Source organism: Zalophus californianus, chromosome 11 (genome assembly GCF_009762305.2).
Source record: "Zalophus californianus isolate mZalCal1 chromosome 11, mZalCal1.pri.v2, whole genome shotgun sequence".
Classification (NCBI taxonomy): domain Eukaryota; kingdom Metazoa; phylum Chordata; class Mammalia; order Carnivora; family Otariidae; genus Zalophus; species Zalophus californianus.
Window position 1 is genome coordinate 88,623,469 of NC_045605.1, and position 20,750 is coordinate 88,644,218.

General features: G+C 40.5%; 1 protein-coding gene across 4 annotated transcripts in view; it reads left to right on the forward strand.

The window, feature by feature from the left end:
* Positions 1–19,528, forward strand: part of IFTAP (intraflagellar transport associated protein) — a 68,590-nt gene extending 49,062 nt beyond the window's left edge. For all 4 annotated transcript variants that reach the window (XM_027581392.1, XM_027581395.1, XM_027581396.1 and 1 more), the window contains 2 exons: positions 10,508–10,647; positions 19,290–19,528. In XM_027581392.1, the coding sequence (XP_027437193.1) occupies positions 10,508–10,647; positions 19,290–19,454 (305 nt within the window). In that variant the 3' untranslated portion in view covers positions 19,455–19,528. The remainder of the gene's footprint in view (positions 1–10,507; positions 10,648–19,289) is intronic.
* Positions 19,529–20,750: the final 1,222 nt, after the last annotated feature.

The window sequence follows — 20,750 nt, forward strand, 5'->3', positions numbered from 1 at the left end:
TTGAATTGTTGTTTACAGTCTTTAGGTATCCATAAACATGGGTGATGGTCTGATTGTTGGGGAAGGTGATTTGTTTATAATCACAAAAAGTGACAGTGCTGGATGTTGTCTCCGTTTGGGGGTGGCTCTGGCTTCTCTGGTTGCCCGAATTTGAGAGGCTTTGGTAATTCGAAGCAATTAACATTTTTATTTGGCTTCCAGACATCACAGTACTCCATCGAAGGGGTTGTTTCTCACGCACTGTATTAACCAGTAGACTTTGCGTGGATTTTTTCCTTACTTACTTGGTTCAAGTGAGATCAGAGATCTAAAGGAATCACATGCTCCAGGGAGAGGTTCTCTTAACTTTAAAATCCCAGGCATCTCTGAGTTTCTCTATGTGAGCAGCTTAGGGGGTCCGATTGGATCAGAAGGGGTAGCTAAGGACTTATCAGGAAGCCGGGTCTGTAGAGCAAGCACACTATTTTGGGGGAAAAGGAGATTTGAAAATGCAGGTTCCTGGGTCCTATTCCTTTTTCTTTTTTTAAAAGATTTTATTTATTTATTTGACAGAGAGAGACACAGCGAGAGAGGGAACACAAGCAGGGGGAGTGGGAGAGGGAGAAGCAGGCTTCCCGCGGAGCAGGGAGCCCGATGCGGGGCTCGATCCCAGCACCCTGGGATCATGACCTGAGCCGAAGGCAGCCGCTGAACGACGGAGCCACCCAGGCGCCCCTCCTGGATCCCGTTCCTAAGAGAGAGTCTAATTCAGAAGGTCTTTGGTGACAGCATTTTTCACCACTATCTCAGGGGATTCTGATATAGTTGTCTGTGGAAGACACTTGGAGACAAATGGTTCTGGTCTGCATGCAGTACATTGGCAGTATAAATTTAATTTTATAGGAAGGCACAAAAGTGTACGGGTTGGACATTTTTTCATGGCTTACATTTCTTGCTTCCTGCCATTAGCGAGAAAGTCTGTATACTGGCATAAACCTACATAGGTAACAAATCTGATTATGGTTATATCAGTCTTTCAAATTAACCTTTTTACCTTTTCCATTATTTTCACATTGTTTTCTTTAAATATTTTTCCAAGTTGTGGTTTTTTTTATTACCAGATCTATTTCTTTAGTTAAAAAAATAGCATAAAAACATCTCACTACTATGATTTTTTCCAGCAATCAGATAACAGGCAGTGTTGCATTTGTAAGAGGTTGCTGAGGCGGAACCAGGTCTCCGCAGACTTGAATGAGCTAGTCAAGCCCATCCCACGTGTAAAATAAGGTGGACAGACCGGGCTGGAAAGCAACCGAGGCTTCAGTGATCTATTCCAGTTACTGAAAAGACCGCCAGGGCTTCACAATTTTTATAATGTAAGATCTGGGTCATTTGAAAGGAAAAAAAATACTAGTTTGTGCCAAGGTGAATTTTAGTTTGGGCCTAATTTGTATTATACTGTAGGAATGTGAGCAGACAGCAGATATTTGTATCAGATGGGAAATGTGACATTTTAAACAGGCAAGTTGCTTGTATAATTTTGGCAGCTGAGAGGTTTACTGATTAGATCCTGTTGTTATTGTTTAAGCAACAGATTTGCCCAGGGCAACAAGGAAGAGAGCCATGTATTGTTTCTCTATCACTGATTTTATTTGTTCACGTATTTGCTTTCATAAATATTCTCCAAGATTCAGGAGCATGATTCTTTCCCAGGATTCAGCTTATCATTTTGGCGGCCCAGGCAGAGACAAATTTTCAGAGGAGCCAACGCCATGCAGCTGAATCAAGCAGTTGTCTGAGGGTAACATTTGCCACGAAGTTTGGTGCCCTGTGTTTATTTGACATCAAGTTAACCACTTTTTCCTCCTTTGAATTCAAGATAGGGTGGTTAACCTGATGGTTACTGTCAGGCCCCAGACTCTTATCCAGAAAAATGATTATTTGGAATAGGTATTAGTTATGCTGAGGCCTTAGAGCAGGAAGAAACTTCTGGTTGTCTTTATTTATGTTTTCCCCTCAGTTGGCGGAGCCTGTGCTCTGGCTGAGTGCAGTTGACTGAAGAGAGTCTTTTGAGGTCTTAGTCTCAGAATCATACCGTCTCATACAGGTCTCTTGACTGGTGGTGGGTGTGCTTACGCTGTGGTTGATTGTGTTGGGTGAGAACAGGCAACTGACACCTGTGTGAAGATTAGCAACCTTATTTGATTTTCATTTTCAAGCTGTCCAGTACTCCCAATTCTAACAAAAGCATCAGTCACCTCTTTCTTAAAAAATTCTTTCCTTATTTGCAACTTTAAGCAGCTTTTTGCAGCCAATGAATGGCCTGGGACTCTTATTCAAGAGACGTGTAACAACTATGACTGGAGCCTGGAATCTAATGAAGAATAAACAGATCCAGCTTCTGTCCTCATTGAATTCATTAACCAGACATTAACCAGATAATCACTAATATAAGATTATAAATTGTTCTAGATCTCATGAGAACATATGGCAGGAGAACTTAAATTTGTCTATGAGATCAGAGAAAGGTCCCTGAGAGCCTGAGATCTAAAGGAGAAGTAGCTGAAGGTCCTGAGCTCAGAAACACATATTTCAGCCAACTTATAGTTTAGGCATTTTGTTTATTTTATACTTAGTATTGTTAAAAATCATTCTTTCAGGGATACCTGGGTGGTTCAGTCGGTTAAGAATCCAACTCTTGATTCAGCTCAGGTCTTGATCTCAGGGTCTTGAGTTCAAGCCCTGCGTTCGGCCCCCCACTGGGTGTGGAGCCTACTTAAGAAAAAAAAAAGAAATCATTCTTTCATTGCCCAGAAGATCATTAAAAACATTGAGAGAGAAAAATCCTTTCTTCCAAATGTTCTTTTATCCCTCTTCCTCCAATTTTTTTTTCCTGTTCCTCCAATTTTTATATGTGCAAACTTACCTATCTATGAAGGCCCAGCTTGAAAGCCACATCAACCACAAGGGCAAACCTGTTGCCCGATCCTCACAGTTGTACAAGGAAACTTCCATTCCATTCTTGAGAAGAGCATAGGACTGGGAAGATAAGTCCGCCCTTTCCAAATCCTCCATCTCTTTCTCCCCAAGGGAAATGTAAGGCTTTATCTACTTAGAGAGATTGAGAAAAGAAAACTATGTATTTATGGAACAGCCCCTTTGTTTCTTCTTTTGAGTTCATGCTGTTTGGAAGATGTATGTCTTCTCCTCTGAGTCTGTGCCACCTTTCTTATAGTAGACACACTTTACATGGGGCCCTTGCCAACCTTACTCAGTGTTTTCAACCTTAGAGACACAGTGGAATCACTTAAAAAAGAAGTTAGATATCTGGATCCTGCCTTTGCAGATTCTTTTTCAGGAGTCTGGTCTGTGTCCATTTTAAAGCTTCTCAGGTGATTCTCCTGTGCAGTTGAGGCTGGGAACCATCTCTAGGCAGACATCTGGAGGCATTACTCTCTGAGGCCCAACTTTAAGGGCTCTAGTGATGTGAAGCAGTTCTTATACCCGGATGGATCCGGTGTCAGCTGTGTGGACTTTCTGTCAGGTGGGATCCCAAGGTCTAGACTTGTAGGAAAGGTTGATACGTAAGAAGCCCAAATGTGACTGCAGGACAAGCTCTATTTTCAAATTCAGCTATATTAATTGTAAAGCTCATGTTTTAGTCCTTATCTTTCTGACTTCTGGATATATTTCTCTTTTGTTTCTATACTTGAAGATAGAGGGATCTGATTTATTATCACTGTCAAATGTCAACCCCACCCAGTGAAGTAAGTCTTCCTTCATCTTCCCGATCTTCTCCTCCTTTTGCACTTCCGTTTTTATTTATTGTGCAATTTTTTCCTCAAAATAGGTGTTAGTTAATGTGTCCCTTGAAAGCAGCATATGGTTTATATATATGGATCTATACCTACACATTCTAAAATTTTGTCTCTTATTGGGAGTATTTAGTTCATTTACACTTAATGTAGTTGCTGATACATTTGTCTTTAAACCTAGTATCTTATAATTTTGTTTTCTACTGTCCTGCCAGTTTTATGTCTTTTCCCCCCCCTCTCATTTCTTGCCTATTTTAGATTAATCAACTATTATTGTATTATTTCATTTCCCGCTATTTTTGGCCAGTTGAGAATTCTAGGTTTGTAATTATTTTCTTTCAGTATTTTACAGATGATATTCTCTTCTTTTTTGGTGTTAATTGTTGAAAACCAGATGTCAATCTGGTTGTTGTTCCTTCGAAGATAACATATTTTTCCTCTCATTTGGCTGCTTTTATAATTTTCTCTTTTGTTTTTCCAGTAATTTCACTACTTGATTTTATTTAATTTGAATTTATTTTCTTTGGGGTTTGTAGAGATTCTTATACATATTGGGAAATTCTCAACAATTGTCTCTTCAAATATTACTTGTGCTTTGACCTTTTCATCATGTCCCATATATCTATCTTTTATATTCTTTTCTGCATTTTCCATCCTCTTTAATTTCCTTTCTTGCTTCAGTTAGAATATTTTCTACCATTGGGGTGCCTGGGTGGCTCACTCAGTTAACCATCTACCTTCGGGTGAGGTCATGATCTCAGGGTCCTGGGATAGAGCTCTGAGGCTGGCTCCCTGCTTAGGGAGAAGTCTGCTTCTCTCTCTCTCCCTCTGGCTTACCCCCCCCACGTGTAAGCACTCTTTCTCTCAAATAAATAAATAAAATCTTGAAAAAAAGAATCTTGTCTACCACCTATGTTCTAGTTCACTAATTCTTTTTTGAATTGTGTCTGTCTTCTGTTACAACCATCAATATTTCAGTTATTTTAGCTTTTTTTTTTTTTGAGAGACAGAATGGGGGCAGGGAGGGGCAGATGGAGAGGGAGAGAATCCTAAGCAGCCCTGCTGAGTGCAGAGCCCAATGTGGGGCTTGATCTCATGACCTTGAGATTGTGACCTGAACTGAAATTGAAGAGTCCAGCATCTAATGTACTGAGCCACCCAAGTGCCCCTCAGTTATTTTAACTTTTAAAAGAGATCTGGAATATCTGTTTTGAGAGATTTCAGTTCTGTGCTGAAATTATCCATTTTTAATGTATTTTTGGGGGGAGCATATTAATCAGTTATTTTAAAGTTCATGTCTTTTTTTTAAAGATTTTACTTATTTATTTGCCAGAGAAAGAGAGAGAGAGCACAAGCAAGGGGTGCAGCAGGCAGAGGGAGAAGCAGGTTCCTTGCTGAGCAGGGAGTCCAATGTAGGACTCAATCCCAAGGCCCTGAGATCATGACCTGAGCCTAAGGCAGACGCTTAACTGACTGAGCCACCCAGGTGTCCCTAAAGTTCTTGTCTTATCATGCTAATACCTGGGATCTCCTGTGGGTCCATTTATATTATATTCATTTTCCTTTTGATTTCATGTCTTTGTATATACCTGGTAATTTTTGTTTAAATGCTGAACATGGCATATAAAATATGTAGGGTCTGGATGATGTTATCTTTTTCTAGCATAGCTTTTCCTCAACATTTTGCTAGCAGTTAGAGTAGTAATAGATCACCTTCATCCAATCTGGGGTTGGGCTGATTTAGGACTGGGTTTAAGGCCTTGTGGGGGCTGCTTTACTTCTAGTTCTTGCTTATTCCTAGTGTGTAGCCCTTCAGGGTAAATCATAGCATCGCCTTCTTGGAGGCCCTGAACTCTAATTTTCGTCTTCATAGCACTCTGATTCTGTTGGTAATTCTGCTAAGCTTCTCAGCCTCTTAGCTTCTCTCATCTTTGCATTTCGGCTTCTCAGCTTCTCCTTGCAAAACAGTAAATGCCATGAGTTGAAAAGCATCTTAGACTCTTGGACTCACTTCTCAGTACTTTCCATCTCTCTGGGATCTTGGCTGCTCAAGTCCTGGGCTGCCCTGCTAGCTCACCAATGCCTTTAAATAGTTGATTTTTTGGTAACTTATCCAGCTTTACTATTGTTATTGGTGGGAGGGTTAGACTGATATTAGGTAGACCAGCAGACCCCTGGGGATGTGGTCTCGGGACTCCTAGGGAAACCCCAAGGTCTGGAGGTCAAATGTGTTGATGTTTGTACTGATGTAGCAAAAGCAATGTGGGTAAAGATGCTGGTAGCTTAGTGCAAATCAAGGTAGTGGCACAAAACTGTACTAGTAGTCATTGTAATCTTCACTGTCATGAATTTGTAATTAGAATGAATGCTGGAGGGGCACCTGGGTGTCTCAGTTGGTTAAACATCTGACTTTGGCTCTGGTCATGATCTCAGGGTCCTAGGATAGAGTCCCACGTTGAGCTCTGTGCTCAGCAGGGAGTGTGTTTCTCCCTCTCCCTCTGCCCCTCCCCTCACTGGTTCCCTCTCTCTCAAACAAATCAATAAAATCTTTAAAAAAAATGAGTGCTATTTTCCACTGAAAATGTTCTTGATGAAATGGTAGAAATTATTAATCTTACTAAATCTTGATTCTTGAGTACACCTTTTTTAATGTTTTCTGTGCTGAAATCCTAAGTATGCACAAAGCACTTCTGGGGCATTCTGAAATACAGTGGTTGTGTCATGGAAAAACACTTATGTGATTGAGTGGTATGCTGAACTAGTTTTTTTTCCCCCCTTACTTTCATGGAATAACATCTTTACTTAAAAGAATGACTGACAGACAAACTATAGTTCTCAGAATGAATCAAGTAAGCCTGTCTCTTCAAGAGAAACACTGGTGTGTTCATTGCCAATGATAAAATTGGCAGTGGATCAAGTGAAAATTCATTTTTGGAAAACTTGTATCCAGTCCTGTGAGCTTGACAGCTTCCCAATATTTAATGACTTTTCTGATAAAATTGGTGATGTTAACTAATGTGATCTTTATACTGTATAATGAAATGTGTCAACATTTGGAAGAGCTACATAAAACAGTGAACCAATATTTTCCAAATGACCAATTTATGATGTTACAAAATTATGCATAGGAGAAAGATCCATTCTATGTGTAAGATAGACCAATGAATTTTAATGTAACAGTATGAAAAATTCACTGAAATGGCTTCAGGTTGCACATTGAAACTATTTTTAAAAACTTTATCATTTGTCAAGATCTGGTATAGCATCAAGAAAAATATCCACAATTATATAAAAAGACTATTAAAGTACTCCTCTCTTTTCCGACTGCATTTCTGTGTGAGACTAGATTTTCTTCATTTACTTCAACTGAAACAGCATATTCCAAAATTGAATGCAGAAGCAAATATAAAACCTAGCTTTTTTTCTCCTAAGGAAGACATTTACAAAAATTTTAAAATGTAAAACAGTATTTCTTCCCCACTATTTTCTGTTTTTGGAAAAGAGATTTTTCATAAAAATATTTATTTTAATATATAATGGTATTATTGTCAATGATTCAATAACTAAGTGTTTGCAAATTTGTCAGTTTTAATTTCTAATATGATGAATATTGATTGATATAACCCAAATAAACAAAAGCTCTTTGGGGTCTTCAAAAATTTTTACGAACAAGAACCAGTGAGATGGACTATCATAGCAGAAAACTATGTGCTGAAGAGGCCTTATTACTAAAGCAGTTCTTATCTATATTCTTTTTGGTCTTGGGGAGGGCCCAAAATTTCAGGAAATTTTGGCCATTTCAACATGGCAACAAAGGAACAGATTGGTTAATTTTTTATAAATATGCCAGGCAGATTAAATATTGCTCTCTAAATTATGAGATGTCAGGTAGATTGCTTACTTTTTGATGTTATATTAGATTATCTGATTATAGCTTTGACTTGTGATTATTGACTTAATATGGAAAGACAAATGGCATAAACACATAGTTTGTAAATGTTGAAATTCTTATGTAGTTGAGAAAGAAGAGATTGGAATGTTCTCAACCAGTTTTGCCATCCAACATGAAGATTCACTTTTGAGAGATACCTTGACTCTGCAGTGCACATCAGCCAAGATAGTGGTATTTAGTTAAGATGAAAACAAGGCCTTTGGTTATTTCAGAAACAACAATTAATAAGATCAGATTAAGTTTCATAAAGCATTTCAGTTTTGGAGAATTTTACAGAGAACTTCAGAAATTCCATCCCCCCCATCAATGAATATAATCATTTTTCTCTCTGAGAGAATGTGAGTATATAAATAACTTACATATGATTTTAAAATGGCTGAAAGATAAGGTAGCCTTCTTCATAAAATATGCCTTACCAGACTATTCCTGTTCATATTAGTTTCACTCTTTTATAAATCTGTCCTCTTTAGGGCTAGAGCTGTTCAGTTTTATTCTTGATTATTCTTGGGTTGATTTTATGTGTGAAAATCCTACCCCTGGAACAGACTTAGTGTTTGAGGGTAAGGACTATATATAGTTTACTTCATCCACAATATCGTGTTGGTAGGTAGACTCTTGATACTTGCTGTGGAGTTTAAAAGGCAAGATGTGGGGAAATCATTTCCCGTCTCAAATATTTGTTCAGAATTTGCTATGTGTCAGGTGCTGTGTTAGGCATCAGTGAATATGCATTTGTGCATTTTGCTTTTACACTGAAGAAACATATGACAAGAATTTAAGGTGCGGAGGAAACTGAATCTTATTGTTTTGAGGGAATTGTTTCCATGGCAGTAAAATCTTTATGAAAGAAACAGTTTTTGTTGAAAATCCTACCTTCTCTGCAAACACGTCAGGGAGCCAAAGAGTTTCAGCATAGGAATAAGAGAATTGTCCTCCTCACTGCATAATATTGTCAATCAGATTTTAAATAGCTCTGAAAGCAAAATTGATTTTGATTCACATTTGAACTAATGTTGGAGCTGGCAGCCAGTGGTCTCATAGGTACGGGCTTTCCCATGAAGAGGCGTGAACTTTTCTCTTCTTGCTTTTGTTGTTGGCAGGCCCCTGACCAGGCTTGTATCAGTCCCAGGCAGTTACACCAGGGAGCTCAATGAGGGAGGTGGATTTGAGCTCATGAGTAGATGTATTAGAAAGCCAATCTTTCCATCAACCTTATTGAGTTTAAAAAAAAAAAAAATTCCTTCTCTGGGTATAAAATGTTTAAGCGTACTTAATACTGATTAACCATGCTAATGTGCGATAGTTGTGACATTTCTTGGCTCTGAGTTTGGTTGTATAATCTGATAAACTTCAATAAGTTACGTAATGAAATTGCTTGTTTAAAAGAAGTTCATGATGTGACGTCGTGGGCAGAGTATGGGCTCTGCTGACAGACTTCCCAGTTCTGACACTTTCTAGCTGTGGCCCCTTGAATGAGCTTACTCTCCTTGCTTAGAGCTCCTTGCCTGTGAAACAGGACGTAATAGCACTGTTGGGAGGTTGAGCTGAATTGATGCCTATAAAATGTCAGCTCATAATAAGTGTTGACTATTGTTTTTATTTCTGCTAATTAAGTCATATCTTAAGGTTCCAATAATTAATCATAGTAGAAGTATCTATTCCTCGCGATACCCCTACCCACACACAGGTTCAGTTTCTAGGCTGACTATGTTCTGTTGCTGGAGTCCTAAGAATTTTGTAATTTACGTGTTTTGTGATGGTGTTATCTGTAGTGGTGAGAGACATATTTCAAGTAAGTTTCAGTGTTTGAATATCAATACCTGCTTAATTATCTCCCTATATACATGCTGCTATTGGCAACAGCCAAGGCGGGCCTGTTGTTAATTAATTACTTCCACTGAGAACTTAATTAGTGTCTTCATTAGGATCATCATTGAGGAGCAAGCAGCATCGTCCTGAGCCAGCTGCAAGTTACTGGCTAGCTCCAGCCACCCTTCTGGTCCTAGGAAAGCTTGGATTGATGAGGAAGCCTGTTGTGCTTCTATTTGTTTTTATTTTTTGTCCCCCTTAAAGAAAGCTGTGGAAGATATGATGGTGATGCCCCCGTGTTCTGTCACATATACAAAAATAAGGCAACAGATCCCACTTACAATAGACGGATCAGAAAACCCAGATTGGTTATTGAATTCTTGTCATGGTGCTAAACAAGCTGGAAACATGTTGTTTGCAGCGTCAAACATCAGACCATGAATTCTGCATATGACAGAGTGCTTCATTTTTCCGCTGAAAGTTAAAGTTCTTTCCTTCTGGCGTCACTGTTTTTTAATATATGTATATTTTGAAATATTGCCATAGTGTTTCAGGATGAATTCAGCACTTCATTTCCTTTTTCTCCATCCCTCCGGAAAATATGGGAAAATGAGGCAAAGGTAACATCTTGCCTTATTTTCCTACAGAGGTAGAAATTGGGCTGGGGGTGAGAGGCATGATCAAGTCAGTCCCTAAATGATCCTTCTCCCAGACCTTTTGGATGGAATGTGACCTTGAGACAATAAGATAAAAATAAATGCACCACTGACTTCTATTTTATGGAAAAGGGAATCCCTTGGGTAAATCCCCAAATGAGGACAGGCATTGTCGAACGAACCTACTTTCCTTGAGCATTTTTACTTCACTCTTTCGACTATTGTGGGCTTTTAGGTGATTTAGGTCAATTGTGAACTTGGTGAAAGGATCGAATGAAATATTTTGTACCCAACAGATTCGCTGCTGCTTCCAGGAGAAGTGGAGGAGGACCTATGCACGCGTGTCCCTTCCTACATTCCTTCTGTGGCCCAGCCCTTTGCTCCTGGGTTCAAGCCGGGGCCCGCTGTGGGAGGAGGAGACAAACAAACAGAAGAGGTACTCCATAGGGAGTTCAGTCAGTTTTGAAATTGCCTTGACTTTGTAACTTGTCCTTTCAGAGAAAGGCTGCTATATCCTTGTGTTTTTTGTTTTGTTTTGTTTTTTCTTAGCTTTGGGAAAATTTAGAATTCATGTTGCTTAATTGAGTCCCCCTGACTGCCATTTATCTCTAATGTATAGATTTCTTTTTAAACACGGAGAGCAGTTATGTTTTTACGTGGAAACTATTTTTGTTTCATGAGGTATGCCATGCTACAGGACAGTGTCATCTGGGGACTATGCAATAGATTCTCTCTTTTTGCCTGGACTGGCCATTTTCTTTTTACTCGTGCTTCCGAGGTCCTATAAACATCTTGTATTGGTTAAGGTAAGGCCAAGCTGTTGCTGGAGAGAATCCCAATAGTAAGTCAGTGGCTGAAACGGAGATAGAACTTTATTTCTCTCATGTAACAGTCTATGGAAAGCCTCTATTTTTTTTTTAAAGATTTTATTTATTTATTTGAGAGAGAGAGAGAGAGCGCACACACACATAAACAGGGAGTGGGGGAGGGGCAGAGGCAGAGGGAGCAGCAGACTCCCCGCTGAGTGGGAGCCTGACATGGGGCTCAGTCCCAGGATCCTGACATCAGGGCTTGAGCCAAAATCAGATTCTTAACCGACTGAGCCATCCAGGCGCCCTATAAAGTGAGCATTTGCTCTGTTCCTGGGGTCATCAGGGCCCCAGGTTCCTTCTCTCTGGATCTCCACTGTGCCTCAGGACATTGTCCTCCTGTGAAAGTTCCAGCTCAGGTCACCGTCCTACCTGGAGGGGCGGCAGAGAAGAGCGTGGGAGCGGCATGTTTCTCCACAGCTTAGGACTCAGGACTCTTCATTTCTGCTCACATTCCACTGGTGACCACTTAGTCACATGTCCCTGTCCAGCCACCAGGGGCGCTGGGAAGTGTCATCTAGCCAAGCGCTTCACAATCAGGGGGCACGGAATCTCTGCCACGCCTGCACTGTCCCAGCGGCACATGTAGAAAGTCACAAATGCACACTAACCAAGGCTGCTGGTGGTGTTGGGTAATGACTTTGATCACCCTGTTTACTCCCAACATTAAAAGCATATCAGGTACAAGAAGTGGTGAAGGGCTCTTTATTATTGCTTCCTAATAAACCCCCTAGGGTTTGCTTGTTTGATCATTTGGGTACTACCGGTCTTGTCACTTAAAGATATTCTGTTACAGAAGCAGTCGTTCAGTCAAAGGTAATCCATACGTTTCAATTTTAAATTGCCTCTTTCTCATAGAACTTTTGTTTACAGATATCACAGAAATGTGTCTAGGAGGCTTGCGGGCTTATATTAAACCCCTGAATTGGTTACCAGATAAACTGGTAGGGACCGCCGTTCTTCAGTGTGCTCTTTGAATTACAGATTGCTTTCTCCGAGTAATAAGAAACTAAAATTGCAGTGTTATTTCTAGCAGGAATCAGTTTCTTTTAAAGACTTGTTCATGTTCTTGACTCCCATTGTGACCACACAAATTGCTGGACCAGCCAGTGGTCATGGCACTTAGTGTCATTATAGGAATTGTTATAAAATCGTTTCTGTTGATGGTTTAAAAAAACTGAATGATTCCTAGAATCCATCAAGTAGCCAGTAAAAATGCAGGTTAAAACCTTGGATATGATTGTATCTTTAAAAGGAACATCAATTTCTTCCCAGAAAATGTGAACATTTTTTAAATGTTGGAGTCAAAATGATATGAACAAATTTTCTGTTGGCAAACTTAGGAAACATAGATGAAGAACTTTTGCTGTTTTTCGAATACCTAGACTATCTTGGTTGGGATTTTTATTTCTGACCACAATTTGTTAGAAAAACTTCTCAGAACTGTCTATAATCCTAATACTATACCAACTGCGCCTTGGTTTAACAGTATCAATCTTATTTTAAAGCACTCACTGCCAGTAAAAGATCATAATAATCAATTTCTAGCAAATATGTCCTGTAAGGACCAACCAATGGGCAATTTTGGGCTAGATATGGTAGCTGCTTTCCGGGATATCAGTCTCAAAGATGAAAATGTATCCTGGATGTCTTGACCTCCTCTTAATTGCCTAAGAAGAGGCTATGAGTTCCTGATACAGATTAGACCAATTTAATTTTTTTCCTAATTTTGTCACTGGGGTTTTATATATGTGTATCTCCCCCTTAGAGTCAAACATTTGCCAGGAACCTTCCATTTTTCCGTTTGTGAATAACTTCGTGCCTTAGTAATTCTGTCTTGATGAATTTTATGACAGCTTTATAGAACAAAAAGAATCTACATTAGGAAGATGAAAAATGGTGTTCTTCCTCCCATTCCTTTCCCCCAACCACAAATCATAGAAGAAACTTTTGTGGTATTTCAGTGGGAGATCTCCTGTTTTTCCAATTCGTAATGGGACTCTAAATTTTTTCACCTATAAAGATGGTTTATTTACTATATTACTTTGTAAGGTAGCCTACAGCTAAATGCTGCTCTTACTGATTTGAGCATTAGTTCTGTTTTCTTTAATTTGCCTGTGTCGTACTATGAACGAAAATGATTTCTCTGGTAACAGGGTCTCTCTTTGAATAAGTCACATGAACAATTTTAAGGAAACTAGCCGTTTTCTAACAGTGTGCAAATTCTATTCCCTGAGAGGCTATGAAAAGATTTCAGTTAGATTTGAAATGAGACTCCTCAAATCCACATACTTCTCTCAGCTCTGTAGGCAAAAATAACACAATAACTTAATTCACAGTTGTTTTCTTTTTAGTAGCAGGGGATTTGGTTTTCCATTGCACAAATTCTTCTCTTTGAAATAAATCAGAATTTCAGTTTGTAATCCCAAAGCCTTGGAGTCGTATAGCTTAGAACCCTGGAATGAACCCAACCCGAAGGAAGAGAATTCCCAGCATGTGCCGCTGTAGCCAAGAGCCGAAATACATAAATAGAATTGCAACTTTACTGTATTTTAAAAGCTGCCATTTTGAAGATCATAGTGATGTCTTCTGAATTGCAGTGTACATCTACTTTGGATTACATATGTGGCCCTTGTCTTGGAGGACCCTGAATTCACTGATGTGTGTCTTCATGAGCTCACTTAATTAAAAAGCAAAAATAGTAGGAATTAGTGCTAAGTTCAGTGCTATATGCATATGGTGGACATGCAATAAATATTGAATGAACAAATAAATAAATGAAAAACCTCATTACCCACTGAGAGTGTTTTTCTGATATGATAACACGGTCAGGGTCTTTCTCTCTTTTCCTCTCTATTGGTTCTTTCTCCTCAACAGGTAAGCATGTTCAAGTCTCTCCCATCCTTAATGAAATGGAGTAAAACAAAAGGAAAGGAAAAACAGCCTTCTCTTTACCTCAGGCCCTGGATGTATTCAGAATAAGGGTACCAGTTACTCTGTAACTGTCAGATCCCAGTGGACACTTTCCAGGTTTTTGTTTGTTTGTTTGTTTTTTTGAGAGAGAGAGAGAGAGAGTGAGGGAGGGACAGAAGGAGAGGGAGAGAGAGAATCTTGAGCAGGTGCAGCGGCTCAGTGCGGAACCCTATATGGGGCTCGATCTCACGACCCTGAGATTACAACCTGAGCTGAAATAGGACTCTTCACTGACGGAGTCACCCAGGCGCCCCTCCAGTCATTATTTTAATGGATCACTCTACTCTGCCTGACCCTCATGGTCCACTGGTTCTCGTTTTACTGCTCTGCTCAGATTCTTTGTGCATTTCTCTGTTGGTTCTTTCCCTGCCTCCTTTGGGGTTTTCCCTCCATCCAGTCCTTAGGAGTTGGTGTTGCTCAAGATTCCAGCTAAACCTCTTCCCACTTACATACTTGGATCCACTTTCATCTCTAGGTTACTACCTTTTCTGCTTGTGTTCAAATCCATATCTCTAGCTTCAGATCTTTCTCGGAGCTTCAGGTTCCTGTTTTCAATTGCCTGTTGTTATCTGTATCTGGATTCCTTTGGGTACCTTCAGATCAACATGTTCAAAACTGAGCTTGTCTTTCTTTACCTGCTTCCCTTCACACATTCTTGCCTTTCCATATCCAAATCAGTCATCAAGTGCTGCCAGTTTTACTTTATGATATTTTCACATCTCTGCTTTCAGCTCCCTGTTCTCATTATCTCTTGCCTGGACTGCTCCAGCAGGCTCCTAACTAGTCTCCCTGACTCCAAATCTACTCTCTTTTTACTCTTCAAGTAACTGATGTAGATGTAATCTCCAAGAGGTAGGGCATCTTTCTGTTTTGTACAAAGCTACCTGTCCAGCACCTGCCTCATTGTAGGTGCTCAGTTAAAATTTGAATGAATGAAGGAATTTACCTGAAATGCAAAGATGACCAAGTATCTACCTTCCGTTCAAAAAATCCTTCAGTGACCTCATCATCTCTAGGATAAACAGCATATAAGACCGTCATGATCTGGCACCATCTTTCTCTCTTGCTTCTCTCTACCTTAACACTTAACTACTTGCAAATCCTCACACGTGAAACTTTGCATTTTATTTCCTTGGGCTGCTCGCTAGAACTCCCCTTATCTGCAAAGTTCTTCTTCCCTCAACTTTGTTAACTAATATCCTTTAAGATTCTGCTTAGAGGGGTGCCTGGGTGGCTCAGTTGGTTAAGCGACTGCCTTCAGCTCAGGTCAGGATCCTGGAGTCCCAGGATCGAGTCCCATATCAGGCTCCCTGCTCGGCAGGGAGTCTACTTCTCCCTCTGCTCCTCCCCCCTCTCATGCTCTCCCCTCTCTCTCTCTCTCTCGCTCTCTCTCAAATAAATAAATAAATAATCTTTAAAAAAAAAAAGTTCTGCTTAGATACCACCTATCCCAGGAAGCCCTCTCTGATTCCTTCCCAGTACTTTACAGTCTGAGTGGGGTTAGGTATCTCTTCTCTGTTCCCATCACCCCCTAAGTATACTGTTTATACTTACTCTGTTTTACTGTACTAACTTGTTTATATGTCTATCGCCTTTCTCTATGATGTCAGACAAGTCTTCATCTTTGTCTCCTTAGCACCTAGCACAACGCCTAGAATTTCATAGGAACATAGGGTTCGTGGAAAGAATGAAAAGTAACTGAATGACTGCAGGAGGCTGCCTCTCTGACATTTGGAATCAGGGATGTACTGGCCACATTACAGGGATAACCCCACATGGTTTAAAATGTCTTGAGTATCATCACATTTTGGCATTGCAAATATGAAATTACTGCTATTCTTGGTTTCTTGCTTTTATAGTTCAGCATTGAACTGATTGCCTAGGGAGTTAATCTAACAATAGCTGCCATTAATAATTCCATTTCCAAGTGAAGAAATTTATATTTTTAGGTATATTTTTTATAACTCTAAGTGTATTATAAATGAGTAACTCTTGTGTTGGCATCAAATTTATTGACCAGCTAGGGGCTCCTGGGTGGCTCAGTCATTAAGCGTCTGGCTTCGGCTCAGGTCATGATCCCAGGGTCCTGGGATCGAGCCCCACATCAGGCTCCCTGCTCAACAGGAAGCCTGCTTCTCCCTCTCCCACTCCCCCTGCTTGTGTTCCCTCTCTCACTATCTCTCTCTCTGTCAAATAAATAAATAAAATCTTTAAAAAAAATTTATTGACCAGCTAAAAACTTTATTCCTTGCTCTTGTTTCGGTTAACACCAAATGACCGATGAAGGGGATCATACTCCATAACCGAGAAAAATTTAAGTGTATTAAAAAAAAACTTAAGGGCGCCTGGGTGGCTCAGTTGGTTAAGCGACTGCCTTCGGCTCGGGTCATGATCCCGGAGTCCTGGGATCGAGTCCCACATCGGGCTCCCTGCTCGGCAGGGAGTCTGCTTCTCCCTCTGACCCTCTTCCCTCTCGTGCTCTCTATCTCTCATTCTCTCTCTCTCAAATAAATAAATAAAATCTTTAAAAAAAAACTTAAAGGAAAATAAGATTTTTCCACTTAACAATAAACTTCTGCAACTTTAGTACCATAATTTGGATATTACGGCTACAAGGTATGTTGGGACCTCAGACAAGGAAGAGGAATGAGGACATGATGGGTTGGGCCATATGTAGAGCTAAGTTGGCCATGGGAGTGAGCCCTTATCAGAGAGTCTAGAAGTCCAACACACAGCTGTACTCTTGTCTGGGTTGCTAATACAAGGTGGGTCACAAGTGGGTGCTGAGTGGGGAGGCAAGTAGGATTTTCTGGAGAGTGGCAATGCTTGGCTGAGGGTAAGGCAAGCTTCGGCACACCCCCTCTGTGCTTTTGCAGTCCCTTTTTGCATTTCTCTATTGGAGAGCATGGCACACGATGTGGAAATTGTTCATTTACTCTGTGTTCTCCCTGAAGTGAGGAAGCCTGGTGGACACAGATTTGCAGTTTTCGTCCCTGTGTTCCCCATATCTAATACATGTTAAACACTCGGTACATGTTTATGGAGTGAACAGGTAAAGGGGAAGGAGGTGGGAATGTGAGGGTTGTTTGTGTTGTGTAGAGGGAATGTGAGGACGATGGTCTGGTATCACTGGGCTTTTAGCACAGCAAAGAGATTTATCTCCTTGGAAACTGCATTCCAGCCCCAAAAGGAGGTGTGTGAAAGCAAAGGGCCTGCATCTCGTGAGTGGCTGGTAAGGTGTAGGTAAGGTTTGAGAGACCTTCGGATGGGGGTGGGGGTTCAAATTTCTAGTGCAGTGGGCCCACATGGGTACTTGTAGCCTGAAACTTGGCCGACAAGTGGATGCCAGGCCTTGAACCAGGCATAAGAGGGCAATAAGAATCCCATCAGACCGGACGCACTGGTAGAGAGGGGACTCCTTCTGGTCCTCTCCCAGGATCCGCTGGAATCAGCTCAGGATGGGGGTGTGGCCAGGCCTGCCAGCCACAGTGCTTCCTACTGAGTAGAGATGGAGATGGCAAGGATGCTTATGTTCAGGAAATGAACATATTATGTTATTGTTTATGTTTCCTCATCTGAGCTGTTCTTGACAATATTAGCACTCTGTCACTTGCACTGTGGTAATAAATTTAATCTTAGAAAGTGACCAAAATGGACAGATCGGTTACTCTGCAGATTGGCTTCCTGTGTACAGCCGCTCTTTTAAAGACAGTCATGGTGTTACATGGAGCCTTGGATATGTTTTTTATGATAAGCTATGGGAATTACTTAGCTTATTTAAAAAAGGTCTTTTCTCCCCAAGAGCTGTCTATGACTTGGCTTAGGGAAAAGCTCAAGGTTGATTTTTGCTGATGTTTTTGTTGAGAAGGTAAAGCTTTATCTGAAGCCGATTGCCCTGGATTCCAATCTGGCTTCTCTCCCTTACTCATTGCACAGCCTCAGGCCAGTCACTTAACCTTTCAGAGTTCCAGAAGAGGGGTTGTTTGAAGATGACTGCTGATGCCCACACCGTTCCTTGTACTGGGCCTGACACGAGGTGGGCGCTCACTCAATGGCAGCTCCCCGCATTGCTTTGTCAGGAAAGCACGCAGACAGTTTCAAATAAAGGGGAAATGAACTAGTCTCTGACGTCTGTTCTCCTGCTGGTTTTACTTAGAAAGGATGGCAGATGGCTGCATGTTGGCTATTAGCACTGCACACCTAACTGCAAGATGCAACTTGCCAAACAGATAGGAGATACCTACTTTTCATGTTTCCCCCCCACCTTTAATAACAGCACATAGTTTCTCAGCTACATCGTCTATTTTTAAGAACATTGCAAAATCCACTCAATGAGATAATCTTGAATGCAAGAATGTTTAAAGCCGATTATAGCTTCAGGGCATTTTTTTTCATTCTTCCATAAACCATAGTTTTCAATTATTTTAGCATCACCACACATATCATATAGCTACATAGAGGTGCCGGATAATTTCATTGTATCACACACCATTTGCTTTAGGAGAGGCTCTTTCAGGGGTGAATACAATGTGATTTAAGGTGTTCTCTTTTTGTTTATTGGAAAAATACCTACCTTCCTTTAGGAAGTCTTTAAAACTCACAGATTATGAATAAATAGGTACAGAATTATTGGGTCGCTTTGCAGCTACTCTGACTTATAATATTTTTAAAATTCTTGGGAGGAGAAAGAGATCCTGGACTTTTTGAGGTGATGTTGTGTGTTTTACTTCCCACTGTTACTGGGTGGGGAGCTATAGGTATTATCTGAAGAAGTAAGTGCATTAAGTGTAGAGTATTTTTATCTTTGAAAATTGTTATAGTGATACAAGTCTTTTTTAGTAAATGGTGAAGGTGTATTGAAGGTTGATCAAATATCAAGATATGTTTTCTCACATTTTAATGTAACTCTCAGTTTCTCCATATGCCTCGAGCCCTAACACTACAAGTGGTAAAAATGTAATGAATGTGTGCAAGAGATACTCTCTGATTCTTGCTGTGGGCAGAATTAGTTAATGATATTCATTCAGATGCAGGATGGTACAAATGGGGCATATTAAGAGACTTAAATTAGGTCAGATTGAATAATTGAATTTATTCCTTTACTTAAAAACAGCTTAATCAGCAGAGAGTGCTGAAATCTAAAAAAAAGTTGAATTAAATATTAATAGGGAGTTTGTTTTCAACTTTTTCTTCGTTTACAATGATTGTAGGATTTTTTTCCTTCTACCTTTTACAGACACTCGGAGATGAAGTTCAGCCCTTCTCACTTGATGAAGAATTCGATTATGATGTTGTGACACTAACCCCCAAGTTCACTCCTGCAGAGATAGATGCGATCACAGAGCTATCCAAGCAAAAGAGAGAGATCACCAACACAGACTTAGACGAACCCCACGGTTGATTCACTGAGACATCTTGGTGTTAATGTTTACTTTGTTGTTATGCAAGCAACATTAGAATAAAAGGTAAAACTACTATAATTCCCTTTGTCGAAATTTACTTGTGCATTAATTGATCAGAGTTATTTGTCAAGAGGGAGATGTAACTAACAAGACCAAAGAGATCTGTACACTTATAGGATTCTCCGCTGTCATGTGTTGTGGAATCCCATGGGAGGCGAGGGGAGATGGAGGTGGCAAATGGGGACAGGAAGCAACAGCTACAGAAGGTCCATTTAAAAAAAAATTTTTTTTTTTTATCTGAGTATAATTCACACAAAATGTTACATTAGTTTCAGGTGTACAACATAGTGATTTGACAAGTTTATACCTTATGCTACGCTCACCACAAGTGTAGCTGCCATCTATATTCCCTAGGCGATGCCTTTATTCCCCTGACTGGAAGCCTGTTGTCTCCCACTCTCCTTCACCTATTTTGCCCGTCCCCTCAACCCCCTCCTCTCCGGCACCCCACTTTAGTTTCAGCTATCCCACCAGGGCCCCCTCTGCTCGGAGAGCTCAGGGACCTCCCGGCCCGCACACTGCCTCAGCTCCAGCCTGCCTGCCAGGGCACCCCCTGTGCAGAATGCCCTGGGACACCCTGGCTTGTGCCTGTTTCAGCTTCAACCGTCCTACCAGGGTGCCCATGGGGCACAGAACAGAAGGGTCCATTTTGGTGACAGCACAGCAACTAGGCAATGTGGGGTATTGCAACAAAGACTGGAAACATCGTCCCACCTACTAGGGGGTAAAACACTGAAGCACACAGAGATGAACTGACGGTGCGGGTGGTCACTGGTCCCAGCTATCCAGAGACTGGGGTGTGCATGTGCGTGCTGAGAGGTTGGGCTTCTAGAATTGATTGGGGAGAGGCTCCGCTGAAAAAGAAGGCATCTGAGAATTGATTATATGTCGTATATTAAATTCTTGTACTTTGTGTATTGCCATTAAGCCATGATAGTTACAAAGTACAAGGAATGGTGTCTGTCTCCAGCAGCTTAAAATATAATTTAAGAAGGCAAGGCAGGTAGAGAAGGTAACTGGAGAATGTGGAAGCATATTATAAAGTGCTCATTGTGAAGAATACCCATAAATGTGTTAACAGAAGGAGAAAAGAACAGTGAAGGCACTGAAAAAGGGGGAATAGTAGGTATGAAGTAATTTTCATTATTAAAGGAATCAGCAACAAGTCAAATGTGCATAGGCTTAATGAGTTTTCATGCAGGCCTGTGCTTGTGTGTGCCACTTACATTCCTTAC